The sequence below is a fragment of the Notolepis coatsorum genome (assembly GCF_963971535.1).
Source record: "Notolepis coatsorum genome assembly, chromosome: 3".
NCBI classification, from domain to species: Eukaryota; Metazoa; Chordata; class Actinopteri; order Aulopiformes; family Paralepididae; genus Notolepis; species Notolepis coatsorum.
In genome coordinates this window covers 163,722,265-163,743,259 of record NC_140167.1, presented here as the reverse complement: position 1 = coordinate 163,743,259, position 20,995 = coordinate 163,722,265, and the positions used below count along the sequence as shown (strand labels likewise).

General features: G+C 39.9%; 1 protein-coding gene across 2 annotated transcripts in view; it reads right to left on the bottom strand.

The window, feature by feature from the left end:
* tank (TRAF family member-associated NFKB activator) overlaps positions 1-19,317 on the bottom strand; it is a 43,218-nt gene extending 23,901 nt beyond the window's left edge. For both annotated transcript variants that reach the window (XM_084310185.1, XM_084310186.1), the window contains exons 1-2: positions 19,170-19,317; positions 514-655 (exon numbers count right to left, since the gene is read on the bottom strand). In XM_084310185.1, coding sequence (XP_084166311.1) covers positions 514-612 — 99 coding nt within the window. In that variant the 5' untranslated portion in view covers positions 613-655; positions 19,170-19,317. The remainder of the gene's footprint in view (positions 1-513; positions 656-19,169) is intronic.
* Between the last annotated feature and the right edge of the window lie 1,678 nt (positions 19,318-20,995).

Below are 20,995 nucleotides of genomic sequence, written 5' to 3'. Positions count from 1 at the left end.
CCCACCCATCAGCTTTCCCACCCCTAACACTGCCAATTGTGTTAGTATGAACGACCAGCCAAGCTGATAACAATGCGGAGAGCTGGGCTCGAACCCAGTGTCTCCTGCCTGTGTCATGTTTCTCACATAACCTTGACTCTTTCCTGTCCTGTTTCTCACATAACCATGACTCTTTCCTGTGTCATGTTTCTCACATAACCTTGACTCCTTCCTGTGTCATGTTTCTCAGATAACCTTGACTCCTTCCTGTGTCATGTTTCTCACATAACCTTGACTCTTGCCTGTGTCATGTTGTTCAGATAACCTTGACTCTTTCCTGTGGTGTCATCTTTCTCACATAACCTTGACTCTTTCTTTCCTGTGTTATGTTTCTCACATAACCTTAACTCTTTCCTGTGTTATGTTTCTCACATAACCTTGACTCCTTCCTGTGGTGTCATGTTTCTCACATAACCTCGACTCTTTCCTGTGGTGTCATGTCTTCAACATAACCTTGACTCCTTCCTTCCTTACCATTTGCTGCAGCTCGTTCTTGGCCTGGTCCTTCTCGATGGAGGCCTGGCGATATGCTTCAAAGGCTTTGTTGAGCTGGTCTCCGATGTTCCTCTCCATGCCGCAGGATCCACAGGCATCACTGACATAGCAGACATGAGCCCTGCGGGGGAACCCACAGTCAGGCATCTGCTGATGTTCACACTGCAAAGCCTTGGAGCTCACTTCTTTATTTATCATTTACATTTTGTCATTTAGCTGAACGCTTTTATCCAAAGCGAATTACAAGTTGTGTACAGCAAGTCAGCAGGAAGGGTACAACTCTGGCAGCTAAGAGTCAGTAAGATTGTTCATCAAACTGTGTTGAACTTGAGTGCTAGTGCTACATTCTTTTTTTTTTATCCACTTTTTCTCCTTATTTTTTCTATTTTTCTCCCATCCCAATTTCGTGTTTCCAATTCTCCCCTCCCGTCTTGAACGTTGCTTGCATATGCGCCCCACTGGTCGGTTGTAGAGAGGATAGAAGCCTTGCATCACGTGTCCCCTCCGGTACACGAGGAGGCAGCCTGTCACATCTTTTCACCTGCCAGCGCGGACTCTCATTGGCGAGGTGTAACATGTGGGAGGCTCACACTACCCTTGCCATTTCCTGTCTCTGCTGTGCAGGCGTCCCCCAACCGACCTGTAGGAGTCGCTATCCACAACGTCCAGATTACCACCCATCGACTTCCACCCGCTGACTCTGCCAATTGAGCCAGTATGACGGCCGGCCCAAGCCGGAGGCAATGCTGACACCCGGATTCGAGACCGGAGTCTCTTGCATTGGTGACGAGCGCAATCTCCGCTGCGCCACCCAGCCACCCCCTAGTGCTACATTCTTGAGTGCATAGTAGTAAAGACATATTAGTATAGTAGTGTAAGTACTGCAGTGTAAGGTTCACATAATTAAAACAAAATTATCAACAATCCATCAGGATAAGTGGAAGGTGGAGATATGGAAAAAGAACCTAAACTTAGAAATTATGTTGAAATTAAAGATGAGTATTTTACTGAACCGTATGTAATGTTAAACTTAAAGAGAGGACGGAGGTCTCTGTGTGCCCAGTTGAGGTCTGGCACCCTGCAATTGGCTATGGAAGTGGGTAGATTCCAATGTAAACCTGAGGAGGAGCGGTTGTGTGTTCTCTGTGATCTGGGAGTGGTGGAGGATGAATATAATTTAGTTTTTCACTGCCCCCCTTGTACACCGATTTGAGGAGGGCTTTATTTGAGAAAATTCTATTTGTAATTCCGGATTTGTTTTGGCAGTCTCAGAGTTGTATGATGAGTTGGTTTTTTGTGGAGGAGTTTTTCAGTTTTTCAGGATTTTTGGAGAAAGCATGGCACTTGAGACAAAACACATTATATCCTATAGAATTCTATATGAATTCCTCTTGTTTCTTTGTTTACATACATTGTTTACAGCTTGTTATATTACGTTTTATTTTGTTTTCTTATTTTGTGGCCATCTTGGTCTATATACTTATTGGTAAGTATACTATACTTATTGTTTATGTGTCTTGTAAGCCCATATGGGCTGGGCATACATCTGTATGTAAGACACAAAAATAAAAACATCAATCAATCAATCAGCAAAGAGAATCAGATTTGGGCCACTTCTACCTGCAGTGTGAACGCAGCCTCAGAGTAGATTAAACATGAGGATATTTCTTTTCTCTATCATTTTTATTTATTTATTTTTATTCTAGTATGGACTCTTGAAAGACAAGCCTTTGAGCTAAATGAGATCCAAATAAACAAAAGAAAACAAAGTCGATCGAACAGATCCAGGGTCCCCCCCCCCCCCCCCCCCCCCCCCACACTGCTCTCCCCCCTCTTGCTCATGGCCCCACAGCAGATTTATAAAAAAAAAAAAAAAATCATTCGGCCCACTACTAGGCTGGGACAGCGGCCCATTGGTACTGACTGACACTGGGCTGGCCCAATCACATCTCTTACTGAGCACCCCCCCCCCGCCAGTCGTGCAGGTACATGACTGAGAGGGGGGCTGTGGTACATGACTGACATGGGGCTGTGGTAGATGACTGAGATGGGGCTGTGGTAGATGACTGAGAGGGGGCTGTGGTACATGACTGAGATGGGGCTGTGCTACATGACAGAGGGGGCTGGTACATGACTGAGAGGGGGTTGTGGTACATGACTGAGATGGGGCTGTGGTACATGACTGAGAGGGGGCTGGTACATGACTGAGAGGGGGCTGTAGTACATGACTGAGATGGGGCTGTGGTACATGACTGAGAGGGGCTGTGGCAGGGTTCGAAATGAACGGGGGCTTGGGGCATAATGCCCTTGAAAATGGACAAAATGCCCTCGAAAATCAGTTAAGGGGGGCACAAAATGCCCCCGACAGTTTACTAATTATATATATATATTTATCCGGTAATGGCGCGTCTGTGTATCGTACGGTTCAGATGACGCGCAAATAAAAAAAATTAATTTGGCGGAGGTGAGCACTGGCTGCAGCAGCACTGCAGCTGAGCCAGGTGCTAGTCAGTTTGTGTACAAATGGCAAGCACAATCTAAATCAATCTTCATTACGACTTTAAAAACATAGCCATTAACATTACATAGGCATACACACATCTTGCCATAGCGTTAGCAGTTTGTACAAAACAACGCACGTTTTAACTATAGAATCAGCCCGCGAGGTAATAGTCAACGAAATGTTACCGTAGCTACTAGCTAGCAGAGGAGGAAATGGGAGTCTGAGAGGCGGGGTGTTTAAAGACAATGATAGGCGTTTATTCAACATCCAAGAAGGCTAACATACAACTGTGTTTTACTAACTCCAACCGGGACTATTGCCGCTTTCCCACTGCATGCCATCACCTCCTAACGTTACCGGAGCTACCGGAGCTGATAATAACATTGCCTGAGCTGAAGGTGAGTGACACTAAAATGTCCGTGGGGACCCGGCGCCAACCCATAGATAGTTCCAACTCGGAGGTACTTCCCAAGGTGGGGTCCGGGAGGGGGGGGTTCGAGCTGGAGCACATGTGTGTAGGTTTTTAGATAACAGGTATTAGGGGTATATCTTATATAAGACAATTAACTAAAATGTGATTTCATTGGATGTGCTCTGACAATTAATGCTTGTATATCTTATCGTGTGTTGTCATGTTTGTTTATGTGTTTGTTTAAAAAATAATAAAAAAATAAAATACAGATAGTTCCAACTCACCGAATTACGTAATCCACCACAGTTGCACTCAATATTTAAATAATGTTAGTCTAAATAAATGTAGACAGATACATAATAATTTCAAGCAGAACACAAATCTTTCCATTAAGAACTGACAATCAGGGAATTTAAACATGGTTGACATTGTTTTTTTGTGTTTATATTAAAGAAAGGAAAGTCTAGTGCTGGCTGAGCATATTGTTTGTTTGCACTAAGTTAATACTACAAATGTAGCCTATATTTTTCAGTCAGTTCGGTCTTTGTGTGCCAAACATTATTTAAGGCTGTAAACACTGTAACACTGTAAACTTTTTTATTTATTTTTTAATAAATGAGAAGCATGTTTAGATTTGAGTGTTACATTTTTTTTTATAAAAATTTACGTATATCGAACCGAACTGAAAACCGTGACCCCAAAACCGTGATACGAACCGAACCGTCCATTTTGTGAACCGTCCCACCCCTACCGTTTATCATAAAAATTCAGTGCCCCCGAAATACAAAAAAAAGCCCCCGAAAATCAATTAAGGGGGGCAAAAAAAGCCCTTGAAAAAAATGTTAATTTCTAACCCTGGGCTGTGGTATATGACTGAGAGGGGGCTGGTACATGACTGAGAGGGGGCTAGTACATGACTGAGAGGGGGCTGGTATACAGGACTGAGAGGGGGCTGGTACATGACAGAGGGGGCTGGTACATGACTGAGAGGGGGCTGGTATACAGGACTGAGAGGGGGCTGGTATACATGACTGAGAGGAGGCTGGTACATGACTGAGAGGGGGCTGGCTGGTACATGACTGAGAGGGGGCTGGTACATGACTGAGAGGGGGCTGGTACCATGTATTGTGCATCATTGTAGGTCAAACCATTAAAAAGTTAATTTCCACGGCAGCCATTTTGGATTTTGGTCTCTCACAAATTGCCCCCGCCTTTTTTTTAAATACACCCCTGCTAATTTTTTTTATTAACCCTCCTAGATGACAAATCCATTGAGAAACGAAGTGCCACAGATGACCCAACTACTAGGTCCATATCGTATCATCATAATATTATTAAAAAAATCATTAGGATAAGGGTTCCCTTGATAAATATGCATGAAAAGGCTGTATAATATACAACACCTGTAGCTCAACTGCAAAAACTGCTTTTTTTATTTGATTCGATTTGTATTTGGAAATTAAAAACACGTCATAAAAACAAATTATCTTGACCAATTTGTATTCCTGAGGATATCACCTAAAAGCATTCATTAAAACACTTATTTCCAAGGTGCTCCTTGATGGAAGACATAAAAACACAGCACATATAGCCTACTCAACTGCTAATTTTTGCTCAACTGCAAAAATGTATGCCTACTTATGTATTAGCCTACAGGGAAAAACACATTCACAACAGGCAGCAAAGTTTATTTTCAGCCAAGTATGGTAATAGGTAACTATTAGGATATATATGGTATGGAATACTTACACTTATAACGTATTACTATCTGTGGTAGCTCTAGTCTCCACCTACACAAATTGTTTTTGTGCTGTCCATTGATCATGCACCTTCACATGGTAGTGAGAGAAAATGGTGTTTTTTCAATGTATATTTGGTTTATAAACTGATATAAAGAGACGCTTTAAGAGGGTAATATCATTATCATCACGGGATGATATAGACGGTGGTGAACCAGCGGTTTCACAGGCACAGGCCGCGTTAGCAGAGCAGAATGTTTTGAATTCCGATCCAGGACACAAAGATAATGGAGCAGCACAGCACAGGAGACAGAGGCAGAGCGCGATGGAGGTTTTGACAGTAATGAAACGTTTTGAAATGTGTGAAAGGTTATTAGCAGTTGTCATGACGTCGCATGACAACCAGAAGAGGGGCGGGCTATCGTTGCTATGACGAAGATCATATAAATCTAACAGTGGTTCCGGGTAAGGGCAGACTAAGATCTGACTAAGACTAAGAGGGAAGAAACCAGAAGGGATTCTCTCCTCTCATCACGGAGAGGGGGGGGGGGAACTATTATCCCTGTACCCAAAAAATCCAAGCCTGCTTGCCTCAACGACTACCGCCCTGTAGCTCTCACCTCCATAGCCATGAAGTGCTTTGAGAAGCTAGTAAAGGGCTACATCTGCTCCTCCCTCCCCATCAACATGGACCCCCTGCAATTTGCATACCGCCCCAACAGGTCCACGCCATATCCCATGTGCTGCACACAGCAGCATCACACCTGGACAAGAGGCAGGGGAACTATGTGAGAATGCTATTCATCGACTACAGCTCGGCATTCAATACCATAGTCCCCTCCATACTCATAGCCAAGCTCAGGGACCTGGGCTTGAACTATGACCTCTGCCAGTGGGTCTTGGACTTCCTGACTGGCAGACCCCAGGTGGTGAGAGCAGGCAACTGCACCTCCTCATCCATCACCCTCAACATAGGGGCCCCCCAGGGCTGTGTTCTGAGTCCCCTCCTCTACTCCCTGTACACACACGACTGTGTGGCTCAGCGGAGTAGCAATACAATCGTCAAATTTGCTGACGACACAGTGGTGGTGGGCCTGATCTCTGCCAACGACGAGAGGGCCTACCTGGAAGAGGTCAAGGTCCTGGCGGGATGGTGCCAGGAAAACAGCCTCTCCCTGAACGTCAGCAAAACTAAGGAGATGATTGTGGACTTCAGGAGGTCGGGGGTCAAGGACTACAGCCCCCTCAGCATCGACGGGGCACCGGTTGAGAGAGTCAACAGCTTCAAGTACCTCGGAGCCTACATATCCGAGGACTTGACATGGACCACACACATTAACAGTGTGGTGAAGAAGGCACGACAACGCCTCTACTTCCTCAGGCGCCTAAGGAAGTTCCAAGTCAGCCAGAAGATCCTTAAGAACTTCTACTCATGTACAATAGAGAGCATCTTGACCGGCAACATCACCTCCTGGTTTGGGAATAGCACTGCACAAGACCGAAGCAGACTACAAAGAGTGACACGTTCAGCCGAACGCACAATTGGAGGGGGGCTCCCCACCCTCCAGAACATTTACTACAAGCGTTGCAAGGGCAAGGCTAAGAGAATCATTAAAGACTCCAGTCACCCGAACAACTGCCTCTTTGAACTGCTGCGGTCAGGCAAGCGATACCGGAGTCTCAAGGCGAGCACAGAAAGACTCAGAAGTAGCTTCTATCCCCAGGCCATCAGGCTGCTAAACGAACAATGAATGAACACTACACAACAACAACCACCAAACGCACATAGCACACACATCCACACGCACACACTCACTTTAAACAAACACACTGTAGCACCCACTCCACACACTTTATAGCACACACCCACTTTAAACAAACACACTGTAGCACCCACTCCCCACACTTTATATTTATGGATGAAGGATTGCACTACAACTCGTACACCTTACTGTAAATTGTACCTAAAATTGTACCTCATCCCATTTCTGCTTTGCACTAGATAGTACTGTACATTAGTACACTGCATAGTATTGTGTATTGTATATTATATGGTAACTCAGAACATTGTACATATGTCTATACCGAACACTGTGACCTCATTTTCTTCTTCTAAATGCATGCTATATTATGTTATTATGTTATTTGATACTATCTTGTCTAGCACAGTCTCTGGAGCGTAACAGTAAGAAGCATTTTGTATGAAAGTATTCTGTACTTCTGTATGACAACTATTAAAGAACTTGAACTTGAAATGCCACATCATCATTAGCTTCGGCTAACACAAGGATGGTTCAGGCTAACGACCAGGCCTGACCACTATTGGACTGAATAACAGCAGAGACGATAGCAATGAAAATACAATCGGATAACATCTGGGCTGAGGCTTCTGTTTATATCAATAAACAACGCTTCTCCTTGTAAGGTATTACGCTGTGTCAAAGTGTCGAATTCTTACGAAGGTGGAGAATTATTATGGTTTGCGGATCGCACTAACGGGGAGAGATAAGGATTGTATCAGCCAGTATATGAGACGTCAGGATCATTAAAAGTACACAACGCAGAGGAGTGGATGGAGAGAGGATAACACAAGAAGACGTGATACTGGCCAGATTGATCAGAATCTAACAGTAGGTAAATTAACCAAACAAACAAGCACACCATTGATTTAATTGCCATATAAATAACATACAAAGATCTAGGGCTGACCTTCGAATTAAAAAAAATTAATAAATTTTTTATTTATTTTTTTTATATAATTTTTTTTTTTTTTTACTTATGTTGTGGGACTTGTACAGCACTTTGGTAAACTTTGTTGTTTTTAAATGTGCTCTATAAATAAAGTGGATTGGATTAATGAATTAAGTAGCCCCTTTCGTGACTGTGACGCAGCCAACACGGCTGTGTGATTTAATTCAAGGTGGATCGCTGTTGTCATTTGAACAACTTCAGATTTCATGGGAACTACCAATCCCCCAAATCAAGAATGTTTAAGATGAATGAAGTAAGATTTTGATTATTTGAAATATGGCCTGTGTAGACTAAACTATGCACAGAATTATGTCAGTCTACAGGGTCCGGATTCTACATGATCCGGCAATGTAGACCTTGTAGACTCCACTACAGACCAATTATCAGTGAATGTTCATGCATTTTTAAGAAGGGCTACTTCCACAAAAAAACAAAGAACTCACCAAAACATCTCAGTAGCACCTTATCTAAATGTTCTATTTCATATATGGAGATTCATATTTATTTATGTATTGCATGCATTTCTACATTTTATTTCCTATTTTGTTTATTCATCCCAGTATCTTTCTTTCTTATGTGTGGAATTCTACAAGGCATTTACATTCACATTTACATTTAGTCATTTAGCTGACACTTTTATCCAAAGCGACTTACAAGTTCTGTACGACAGGTCATCAGGAAGGATACAACTCTATCAGCTGAGTAACAATATTCATCAAAGTGTTGCGTGTAGGTTAGTTTATTAGGACAAGTGCATGACAGTAAGGTTAGTTAGGGTTAGATTTTTTTTATTAAATTTTTTTTATTTTATTTCAGATAATGGTTGAAGAAGTGCGTCTTTAGTCGACGGCGAAAGATTGGATGGGATTCGGCTGTCCTAACTGGGGTGGGTAGTTCATTCCACCATTGTGGGGCAAGGACTGAGAATAGGCGTGTAGGTGGTGTATGTGTTTGAGGATGATATCCTTCAAACAGGCAATAGTGATGATATCATTTGGGCAGTGCTGAGTTGGGTTCCTTTCCTCCAGTGTATTTGTCCCCCGGCCCCACCCAATGGCCCCATGCACACACACACACACACACACACACACACACAAAGTAAAAATGAAAAAAAAATAAAAAAAAATGAAAAAAAAATGTTTTTTTTAATGTTCGAAGCTTGTGCCATCGAACGAAGCTTCGAAGTATTTAAGACAGCCCTACAAAGATCTAACTATTACTCCTCTCTGAACATGAATATAAAAACAAGAAGGTGATCTATTAACTGTGTAAACCTTATGCAATATTCATCATTGATATTTGAATACTTGAAATCTGTATGAACTGAGTAGTTAGTATCAAATGAAATAAGATGGAACAGCTCCATGCATTCATTGAATAAACAACTATTTGCTCATTACCAGTATGGTATTGTTTAAATTGTACAGCTTTTTGCATATCTTTGTCAGGGAATTCCAACAATTCTGGACCTGAATGTAGGGCTGGGCGATATGGCCTCTAAATGATATCGCGATATTTTTTGGCCATATCACGATACACGATATATATCGCGATATTTTGACATTTCCTCTTGTAAAGGCCAAATGAGTGTTATAGATTATTATTATTATTATTATTATTATTATCTAATTTATATTATATATTAGAACTATGCACTGTTTAGACTGTCTTATTTATGTTTGGACACTAGAGGGCTCACCACCCATTACAGCCCACTCCTATAAATAGCCAAGGTGATCACTGCAATCTTTGTGCACCTGTGATGAGGATACAATTTTTCTACCTGTTTCACTGTTGGATCTGACCTTGGGGAGCAATTGACAACTGTTCTGTTTAAACGCTTCATTCACTATCATTTACCTTTGGACAACAATAAACCCTGTAAACCGTAAGAGGAGCAACTTTGGACATTCAATTCATTCAACATCACAACTTTGGGACTGAGTAAGATAATTAATTGCGGGTGCATCGTGGACGCTTGTCGATTCACTGGGGAGCGACAAGCGGCCACTACAAAGTAGAAAAATGCTTTATACTCACACAAAGTAGAAAATTACCTCAAGGAAGAAGGACGTGTGCTGAGTGAGTACAAAGCTGGAAAACTCCTCACGAAAGAAGGACATGTGTGAGTATAAAGTAGGACAAGCTCCCTCACCAAAAGGACTCCAGAGGTAAGAAGATTTATGAATAACACCTCTGTTGTTGAAGACCTGGATAAAGGAATTGATAGTAGCATGAAGAGCTGAACCAGCCTTCCATGAAGATAAAAGTGTTTTGAAACCTCTGTTGTAGAAGACCTGGATAAAGGAATTGATAGTAGCGTGAAGAGCTGAACCAGCCTTCTGTGAAGATAAAATTGTTTGGACGCTGCTGTATTTATGAATGAAACGTGACTCGGGACATTGCTACTTGTTGTGCTTCCGTGCGAACGCTGTTGAGTATTATAACGTAGACTGACAAATTGATTAATTGTGATGCTGTGGATTACGGAACGTATTTGGACGCTGTAATATTTGGAACCATTACAATTAATGTTGTCAGTCACTCTCGACGTGTGGAAAAACTAGACAGCGTCAGACTAATTGAATTGCGATACTGTGGAATGGATTATGGAACGGACTATGTGCCGTATTCGAATTAAGTAGAACCATCGCAATTAATGATGTCTGGACGTGTGGAAACTAAATGGCGCAATGGACTGATTCAGGGCACGAAACTAGAGCCCGCCAAGCGCCATTGGCGGGCAGATTTTACGTTTGGCGAGTGAGACTGAGAGGTCTGTCCGCCATGTGCCGGGCAATCAAATAGTCATGTGAAAACCAATCAAAAACATGATCCAATTCTTAGCGGAGTTCTCACTCGCTGTCTCAGCACAGACATGCAGCGCACTGCTCCTCCTACTCCTCCCGCACCTGTTTCTGTATGCTGCATTTTTTTTTGGCAATCGAAGCTTCGGGGCCGAGCTTCGATTTTAATTCGAAGCTTCGAATTAAAAAAAATTAATAACTTTTTTTTTATATAATTTTTTTTTTTTTTTTTATCTTATGTTGTGGGACTTGTACAGCACTTTGGTAAACGTTGTTGTTTTTAAATGTGCTCTATAAATAAAGTGGATTGGATTAATGAATTAAGTAGCCCCTTTCGTGACTGTGACGCAGTCAACACAGTGTGATTTAATTTAAGGTGGATCGCTGTTGTCGTTTGAACAACTTCAGATTTCATGGGAACTACCAATCCCCCAAATCAAGAATGTTTAAGATGAATGAAGTAAGATTTTGATTATTTGAAATATGGCCTGTGTAGACTAAACTATGCACAGAATTATGTCAGTCTACAAGGTCCGGATTCTACATGGTCCGGCAATGTAGACCTTGAAGACTCCACTACAGACCAATTATCAGTGAATGTTCATGCATTTTTAAGAAAGGCTACTTCCACAAAAAAACAAAGAACTCACCAAAACATCTCAGTAGCACCTTATCTAAATGTTCTATTTCATATATGGAGATTCATATTTATTTATGTATTGCATGCATTTCTACATTTTATTTCCTATTTTGTTTATTCATCCCAGTATCTTTCTTTCTTATGTGTGGAATTCTACAAGGCATTTACATTCACATTTACATTTAGTCATTTAGCTGACGCTTTTATCCAAAGCGACTTACAAGTTCTGTACGACAGGTCATCAGGAAGGATACAACTCTATCAGCTGAGTAACAATATTCATCAAAGTGTTGCGTGTAGGTTAGTTTATTAGGACAAGTGCATGACAGTAAGGTTAGTTAGGGTTAGATTTTTTTTATTAAATTTTTTTTATTTTATTTCAGATAATGGTTGAAGAAGTGCGTCTTTAGTCGACGGCGAAAGATTGGATGGGATTCGGCTGTCCTAACTGGGGTGGGTAGTTCATTCCACCATTGTGGGGCAAGGACTGAGAATAGGCGTGTAGGTGGTGTATGTGTTTGAGGATGATATCCTTCAAACAGGCAATAGTGATGATATCATTTGGGCAGTGCTGAGCTGGGTTCCTTTCCTCCAGTGTATTTGTCCCCCGGCCCCACCCAATGGCCCCATGCACACACACACACACACACACACACACAAAGTAAAAATTGAAAAAAAATAAAAAAAAATTGAAAAAAAAAATGTTTTTTTTAATGTTCGAAGCTTGTGTCATCGAACGAAGCTTCGAAGTATTTAAGACAGCCCTACAAAGATCCAACTATTACTCCTCTCTGAACATGAATATAAAAACAAGAAGGTGATCTATTAACTGTGTAAACCTTATGCAATATTCATCATTGATATTTGAATACTTGAAATCTGTATGAACTGAGTAGTTAGTATCAAATGAAATAAGATGGAACAGCTCCATGCATTCATTGAATAAACAACTATTTGCTCATTACCAGTATGGTATTGTTTAAATTGTACAGCTTTTTGCATATCTTTGTCAGGGAATTCCAACAATTCTGGACCTGAATCAGTCCGGCAATGTAGACCTTGAAGACTCCACTACAGACCAATTATCAGTGAATGTTCATGCATTTTTAAGAAAGGCTACTTCCACAAAAAAACAAAGAACTCACCAAAACATCTCAGTAGCACCTTATCTAAATGTTCTATTTCATATATGGAGATTCATATTTATTTATGTATTGCATGCATTTCTACATTTTATTTCCTATTTTGTTTATTCATCCCAGTATCTTTCTTTCTTATGTGTGGAATTCTACAAGGCATTTACATTCACATTTACATTTAGTCATTTAGCTGACGCTTTTATCCAAAGCGATTTACAAGTTCTGTACGACAGGTCATCAGGAAGGATACAACTCTATCAGCTGAGTAACAATATTCATCAAAGTGTTGCGTGTTACAGTGTAGGTTAGTTTATTAGGACAAGTGCATGACAGTAAGGTTAGTTAGGGTTAGATTTTTTTTATTTTATTTTTTAAATTTTATTTCAGATAATGGTTGAAGAAGTGCGTCTTTAGTCGACGGCGAAAGATTGGATGGGATTCGGCTATCCTAACTGGGGTGGGTAGTTCATTCCACCATTGTGGGGCAAGGACTGAGAATAGGCGTGTAGGTGGTGTATATGTGTTTGAGGATGATATCCTTCAAACAGGCAATAGTGATGATATAATTTGGGCAGTGCTACTACTTTCCTCCAGTGTATTTGTCCCCCGGCCCCACCCAATGGCCCCATGCACACACACACACACACACACACACACACACACCGAAGTAAAAATTAAAATAAAAAATTTGAAAAAAAGAAAATTTGAAAAAAATATTATTAATTTCCCCCTTTTTTTTAAACTTCGATTTTTTTTTAATGTTCGAAGCTTGTGCCATCGAACGAAGCTTCGAAGCTTCGAAGTATTTAAGACAGCCCTACACTCACCGACCATGTTATTTGTTTTGTAATTGTGTAGGCACAATTAGGGGCCGGTGTAAAGGCCAAATGAGTGTTCTTGTTATAGATTATTATTATTATTATTATTATTATTATTAGTATTATTATTATCTATATATTATATTATATATTAGAACTATGCACTGTTTACACCTTCTTATATATGTTTGGACACTAGAGGGCTCACCACCCATTACAGCCCACTCCTATAAATAGCCAAGGTGATCACTGCAATCTTTGTGCACCTGTGATGAGGATAAAATGTTTCTACCTGTGTCACTGTTGGATCTGACCTTGGGGAGCAATTGACAACTGTTCTGTTTAAACCCTTCATTCACTATCATTTACCTTTGGACAACAATAAACCCTGTAAACCGTAAGAGGAGCAACTTTGGACATTCAATTCATTCAACATCACAACTTTGGGACTGAGTAAGATAATTAATTGCGGGTGCATCGTGGACGCTTGTCGATTCACTGGGGAGCGACAAGCGGCCACTACACCTCTAAAGCACTTTAAAATGCTTGATTTAACCCTTTGATGCATACAGTCACGCCAATATGATGATTATAATAAGTCCCTGCAAAATATGTTTCCATTATTAAACCATGAAGATGCTTTAAAAAATAATTAAATGAAAATGTACTAAGAGTAGTCTACTGACACACTAATAAAAAAAATTATTTACATCTAAGACAATTTATATAAAAACTATTGGGTGCCTAAGACTTTTGCACAGTACTGTGTTTTCTATCCACTTTAGCCAAACACACACACACATATATATATACACACTACTGTGAGAAAATAATAATCACACACAAAGCCTTACAAAGGGATAATGGCTTATAGCAGACTTAATGATTTTAGAATATTTCAGATAATGAAATGAAATGTTTATATCATCAACTATCCAGTTAGTATTTATACTGTAACGTTTGGCCACTTTAAATCATTGAATGGAGAGAGAGAGAGAGAGAGAGAGAGAGAGAGAGAGCGTTTGCGTTTTGAGCGTATAAGCTGCCGTAGGCGATGATGTCACACTCGAATGTAAACACAGGAAGTTGAACACACAGAGATTGAAACTGGATGCAAGAAACGAATAACCAATAAATATGAAGTTATCTTTAAACCTCTGTTGTCAAGCGTCGTCAATATAACCCACCCCCTTTTCTCACTAATGGAACTAGTGTCGTGGAGTCCGCTTTGAGCTAATGCTAGCAGCTAAGAGCTAAGAGCTAACGCTAGTTAGCTTAGCCTATTATGGTTTAACTTAGCAGCTAACGTTAGCCCATTGCATGTCATTGAAGGTCCGCGCTGGTCTGTGTAATGAAATTACAATTGCATGTCATTTAAGGTCCGCGCTGGTCTGTCTATAATGAAATGAGAGGAACGCTCTGCACTAAAGCAAGTCTCATATCAGCCGCGACGTGACAACATACTCGATGTTCACGATATAGTAATTTACTACATCTCACGTAGAACAAGCCGCGATACATCGAGTATACTCGATATATCGCCCAGCCATACCTGAATGTACCAGTTAATTGTAATCATCTCTCTCTCCTTATGTCTAGTCAAGCCAGGTTGTGGAGGAGAGAGACAGGGATGAACAGGCTATAGACTACTTTGCCCATCCTGAGCCTGCTATGATGCAGATGTTTTTACATCACCAAACAAGATTCAGACTAAGTACACTGGTCCACTTGCACTGGTACACTTGTCCATTGCACTTACTACCCAGCTTTGTAGTGTTTTGGGGGAATAGTACAGTAGGTACGCATATTTAAGGGGACCGCAAGGATGGTGTACTGGTGGGTGGTGTCCGACCGATTATGGTGGGCCGGTCTGGGCCAAAAATGCCAGGGCCGATTTTTGGTCCCAGTCCAGCCCTGCCCCACAGACTCTGGACTAGGAACCCCCCCCCACACACACACACACTGACTCACACACAAACACACATACACACCATCCCACCCCACAGACACACACTGCCACTTTATTAACTCACTGACACTTTATTTGATTGTACTATGTACTACTGCTGCTAGGAATATTTGCACTAAGTTCTCTTTTACCTCTTTTATTTAATTCACTCATTCATTTCATTTTGGTTCTGTATATTGTGTGTTGTATTGTCCTATATGTTACTTTATGTTTATATTGTTGAGATATTTTTATATACACCGTGGGAAGGGGGAGCGTAATTTAATTTGTCTGTAGGTACGCATATTTAAGGGGACCGCAAGGATGGTGTACTGGTGGGTGGTGTCCGACCGATTATGGTGGGCCGGTCTGGGCCAAAAATGCCAGGGCCGATTTTTGGTCCCAGTCCAGCCCTGCCCCACAGACTCTGGACTAGGAACCCCCCCCACACACACACTGACTCACACACAAACACACATACACACCATCCCACCCCACAGACACACACTGCCACTTTATTAACTCACTGACACTTGATTTGATTGTACTATGTACTACTGCTGCTAGGAATATTTGCACTAAGTTCTCTTTTACCTCTTTTATTTAATTCACTCATTCATTTCATTTTGGTTCTGTATATTGTGTGTTGTATTGTCCTATATGTTTATATTGTTGAGATATTTTTATATACACCGTGGAAAGGGGGAGCGTAATTTAATTTGTCTGTATGTCTTGCACATTATGGGAAATGACAATAAAGTTGACTTTGACTTTAAAAAAGTAACTTGTATACATTTTAACCGTACGACTACAACCAGAGCAGAGGAGGAAGGATGACACAGAGGTGCAAATGAACCTTCTCACACTAGTTAAATAAAAATGAATAAATAGATCCACTTATACTCATCATTTACCTGTTTATGTTTTGTTTTTTTACTCTTTCAAAAATAAATAACAATAAATAAAATCATTCCAATGTTATTTATTTTTTAATTGTAGTTTTAACCTGTGGTCTCATTTAAAAAAGGTTACCAGTTTGATTTAAAATGGTGGTCTTGACAACGAGCCAACCATATAGTACTAATCAAAGACGATGAGACAATGAGGTTTTTGTGGATCTTGCATCTTGAATCGGTCAAGGTCTCGAAAACACATTGCAACCATCGGCACTAAATCGTTTTAATGCCTCAAGATTATTAGTAATATTAGTGGTATTATAGGGTGTCATAAATATGTGATATTAGGATGGTTTCATAAATATATGTGATATTAGGATGGTTTCATAAATATATATGTGATATTAGGATGGTTTCATAAATATACGTGATATTAGGATGGTTTCATTTACATTTACATTTAGCTGAACACTTTTATCCAAAGCGACTTGCAAGTTCTGTACGACAAGTCAGCAGGAAGGGTACAACTCTGGCAGCTGAGTAACAATATCTTCATAGTTTCATAAATATGTGATATTAGGAGGGTTTCATAAATATGTGATATTAGGATGGTTTCATAAATATATGTGTGCACAAAGCTCTGCTTAAGCTGGTTCCCTCGTACCTAAGCGTGCTTCCGTGCACTAAGCAATACAAGTATGCCCTTCGTTGTCAAGATGCTCTAAAACTGGATGTTCTATGAGACCGGAATTGGGAAAAAGGGCTTTTAAATATGCTGCTCCTTCATCCTGGAACAAGCTACAGTAGGACCTCAAATTGCCAGGACTGGTCATCTTCAGAGAATTTAAAGCCATTTAAAAATGAAAACTACGCATTCAGTTCCCTCTGACAGTGCAACTGTGTAGTGATGCACGATATATCGGCCGCCGATATAATATCGGCCGATATGGCAGTTTTTTTACACATCGGTATCGGTCCGATATCAAGATAGGGCGATATAAAAAATATAAAAATTTTTTTTCTTTTTACATGTTACATGGTTTCAAAATATCAGTAATTTCTGAAAATAAGTTACAAAAGAAAAAAAATTATGCGTTTTGGAAAATAGCTCTTTATTTGATTATCATAAAAAAGTGTTTTCTATACAGAGATATCGACATCGGTAAATATCGGTATCGACCAGAACAGCAATATTAATATCGGTTATCGGTATCGGCCACAATTTTCACATCAGTGCATCACTACAACTGTGTTTGATAACTTGCCTGTTTGATAACTTGCCTGAAATTGGATCTTGCTGTAAATGTTTTATCTGTATTTTATTGTGATGTTCTTTTTTGTTGAAACTTTCTGCTGCCTTGCTTGGCCAGATCGCTCTTGAAAAAAGAGATTTTAATCTCAATGATGCTTATCTGGTTAAATAAAGGATTTGATTGATTGATTGATTGATATGTGATATGGTTTCATAAATATATGTGAAATTAGGATGGTTTCATAAATATATGTGATATTAGGATGGTTTCATACATATATGTGATATTATGATGGTTTCATATGTACAGACATGTTTCTGCCCATCAGTGCACCTTTTTCTAATCCATAAAAGAAAATGCATTCAAAAATCGTTAAGAGAGAATAAATTAGGTTTTACAAAATATGTGTTGAAATAACAGAGGATTATTTAAACAAATTATTCCTAAATTGAATTAATTTGTTCCTATAACTAAATACACACAGGAGTGTTAAGAAATGACAACAATTTATATTATTATTAATGCTTGTGTTTTCTTTCAATAAGACAACGTTAGCACAACCCTGTTAGGCTCAACCTCCACCACCTTGACGACAAAATTGTGTTGCAAACTAACTAACCAACTAACTAACTAAATAAATATAATATACTGTATAAATAACTGATTAAATAACTAAATTCAATAACTGATCAATAATAGCTATGATGTGCAGGGCGTTGTCAAGGTGCAAGTGAAACCACAAACAGACAAATGTTCAAAGTCAAAGGTCAAGTTACATTTCGAAACTTCTAAAAATGTGAATATTATTTATATAAAATTATATTTTCTCGTTTTGTTTTTGACTCTGTGAGGACATGTTGGCTATGTACCCCTGGTCAGTGAAACAAGTTCGACATGTAAGAGGAACTTATTGTAGAATATTTGTAATGTGTACCATGTGTGTATATGGACACAAAAATGCACAGCAGTTTATAATTAATAGTTTATTGTTTCTGTAGACTCTGTCTAATATCATACCGTAGGACGTATGTGTTTGATAACAATAACATCCCATTTCACATAAGTTTAGCCTCTTAATGTTGAAGCTCACGTTGAAACTCCATTCAGGTCAGTTGGTGTAAAAATCCATTCCAAACAGAAATGTCACACTATATTTCCCAGGTATATTTGCGCATTTAAACTACTGTAATAAGACGCCAGACTACTATTACAGTCCAATACAAAACAAGAAACAGAACTAATCACTGCCCTGTTGATCAATAACTGATCGATCTTTATAAAATGTCTGATTGATTGATTGATTGAAAACTTTATTAACAGATTGTAGAATGGGTACAATACAGTACAGCTCAATACACACAATTGTTAAGGGGATGCAGACCAGAGAAAGACTTTCGTCTTGTTTACATCAGGGTCCCCCATTTTCAATTTTCAAACTACACTACAATGTAAAATGTACTGTCTCAATACGAGAGATGCCCGTCACTCATAATTCCCGTCACTCATAATTCAGACGCAAAATGCGACCATAACCCCATTGTAGTGCGAGTTAAAACTCAAAGTTTGTAGTGTTTTAAACGCAGGTCCGTGTTGTTTGTAGTGTTTTAAACGCAGGTCCGTGTTGTTTGTAGTGTTTTAAGTGTCCATCTCCAGCAGGAGGTCGCAGCTCATTCACAACATAACCATAAGGAGCGCTTCTACAGAACAAATTGTCTCATTATATCCTTACCTTCGCTCCAATAAGGTCAAAATATAGTCTGGACACCACGACGTCTCTCATTCTTCAGCGGAGTGTACGTGACACAGGAGAGGAGGATTATATGGTGCGTTTCGTACTTAAATGTACATTTTACATTGTAGTGTAGTTGAGTTGGGAACTTCCCTCGGGGAATCCCCCAGTCTGCAGACTTCCGCCTTACTGGACCACGACCAATCAGCTTCCAGAGAGCCACTTCGAGTTGGGTGGTTAGTCGAGGTTAGTGGTTAGTCGAGGGTTCTTCTCTCTGCAAACACGTGAAGGCCTTCTGTTGTGCATGTAAAAAAAAATTTAAAATAAGTTCCAATAACAGATATGAAGGACTTGATGTTGAAACCGTATCAGTCTTTTTTAACCAACAATGTTGTATAAGTAGGCTATATGTCACTGTAGGCTCATGTGCAAAAGCTGTGTTTTCAGACCAACAGGTTCCCTTGCTGATAACATTTGACATTTTTACATTTGGTAATTTAGCTGAACACTTTTATCCGAAGCGACTTACAAGTTCTGTACGACAAGTCAGCAGGAAGGGTACAACTCTTACAGCTGATTAACAATGTGCATCAAACATGCATGTTGACTTGAAACAGTGCTACAGTCTTGCGTGCATATAAGTAGATAAGTAATATTAGTAGCATAGTAGGTAGTAATATGTTAGGTAATAATAGACATATAAGCATAGTAGGTAGTAATATAATAATAATAATATTAACTTTTAAATATTTGTATAGCACCTTTCATACAGAAATTGCAGCTCAAAGTGCTTCACAGCAGAAAAAAGGCATAAAATGAGCATAATGTGCAGACATATAAAACATAATTGGCAAGCATAAAACAGATAAAAAAATTTTTTTTAAAGATAGCAGCAAGGTAAGGCAAATCACATCCCAATAGCTCTGTTTAAGGTTTGATTCTGTTTTAGACTTAGTTTCAAGTTTCAAGTTTCTTTAATAGTTGTCATACAGAAGTACAGAATACTTTTATACAAAATGCTTCTTACTGTTACGCTCCAGAGACTGTGCTAGACAAGATAAGTATCAAATAACATAGTATAGCATGTAAATTAGAAGTAGAAAATGAGGTCACAGTGTTCAGTATAGACATATGTACAATGTTCGATGCAGAATAGACGCAACTGAGTTACCATATAATATACAATATACTATGCAGTGTACTAATATACAATACTATATAGTGCAAAGCAGAAATGGGATGAGGTACAATTTAGGTACAATTTACAGTAAGGTGTACGAGTTGTAGTGCAAATCCTTTATCAATAAATATAAAGTGTGGGGAGTGGGTGCTACAGTGTGTTTGTTTAAAGTGAGTGTGTGCGTGTGGATGTGTGTGCGATGTGCGTTTGATGGTTGTTGTGTAGTGTTCATTGTTCGTTGAGCAGCCTGATGGCCTGGGGGTAGAAGCTTCTTCTGAGTCTTTCTGTGCTCGCCTTGAGACTCCGGTATCGCTTGCCTGACCGCAGCAGTTCAAAGAGGCAGTTGTTCGGGTGGCTGGAGTCCTTAATGATTCTCTTAGCCTTGCCCCTGTACCGCTTGTTGTAAATGTTCTGGAGGGTGGGGAGCCCCCCTCCAATTGTGCGTTCGGCTGAACGTGTCACTCTTTGTAGTCTGCTTCGGTCTTGTGCAGTGCTATTCCAAAACAGGAGGTGATGTTGCCAGTCAGGATGCTCTCTATTGTACATGAGTAGAAGTTCTTAAGGATCTTCTGACTGACTTGGAACTTCCTTAGGCGCCTGAGGAAGTAGAGGCGTTGTCGTGCCTTCTTCACAACACTGTCAATGT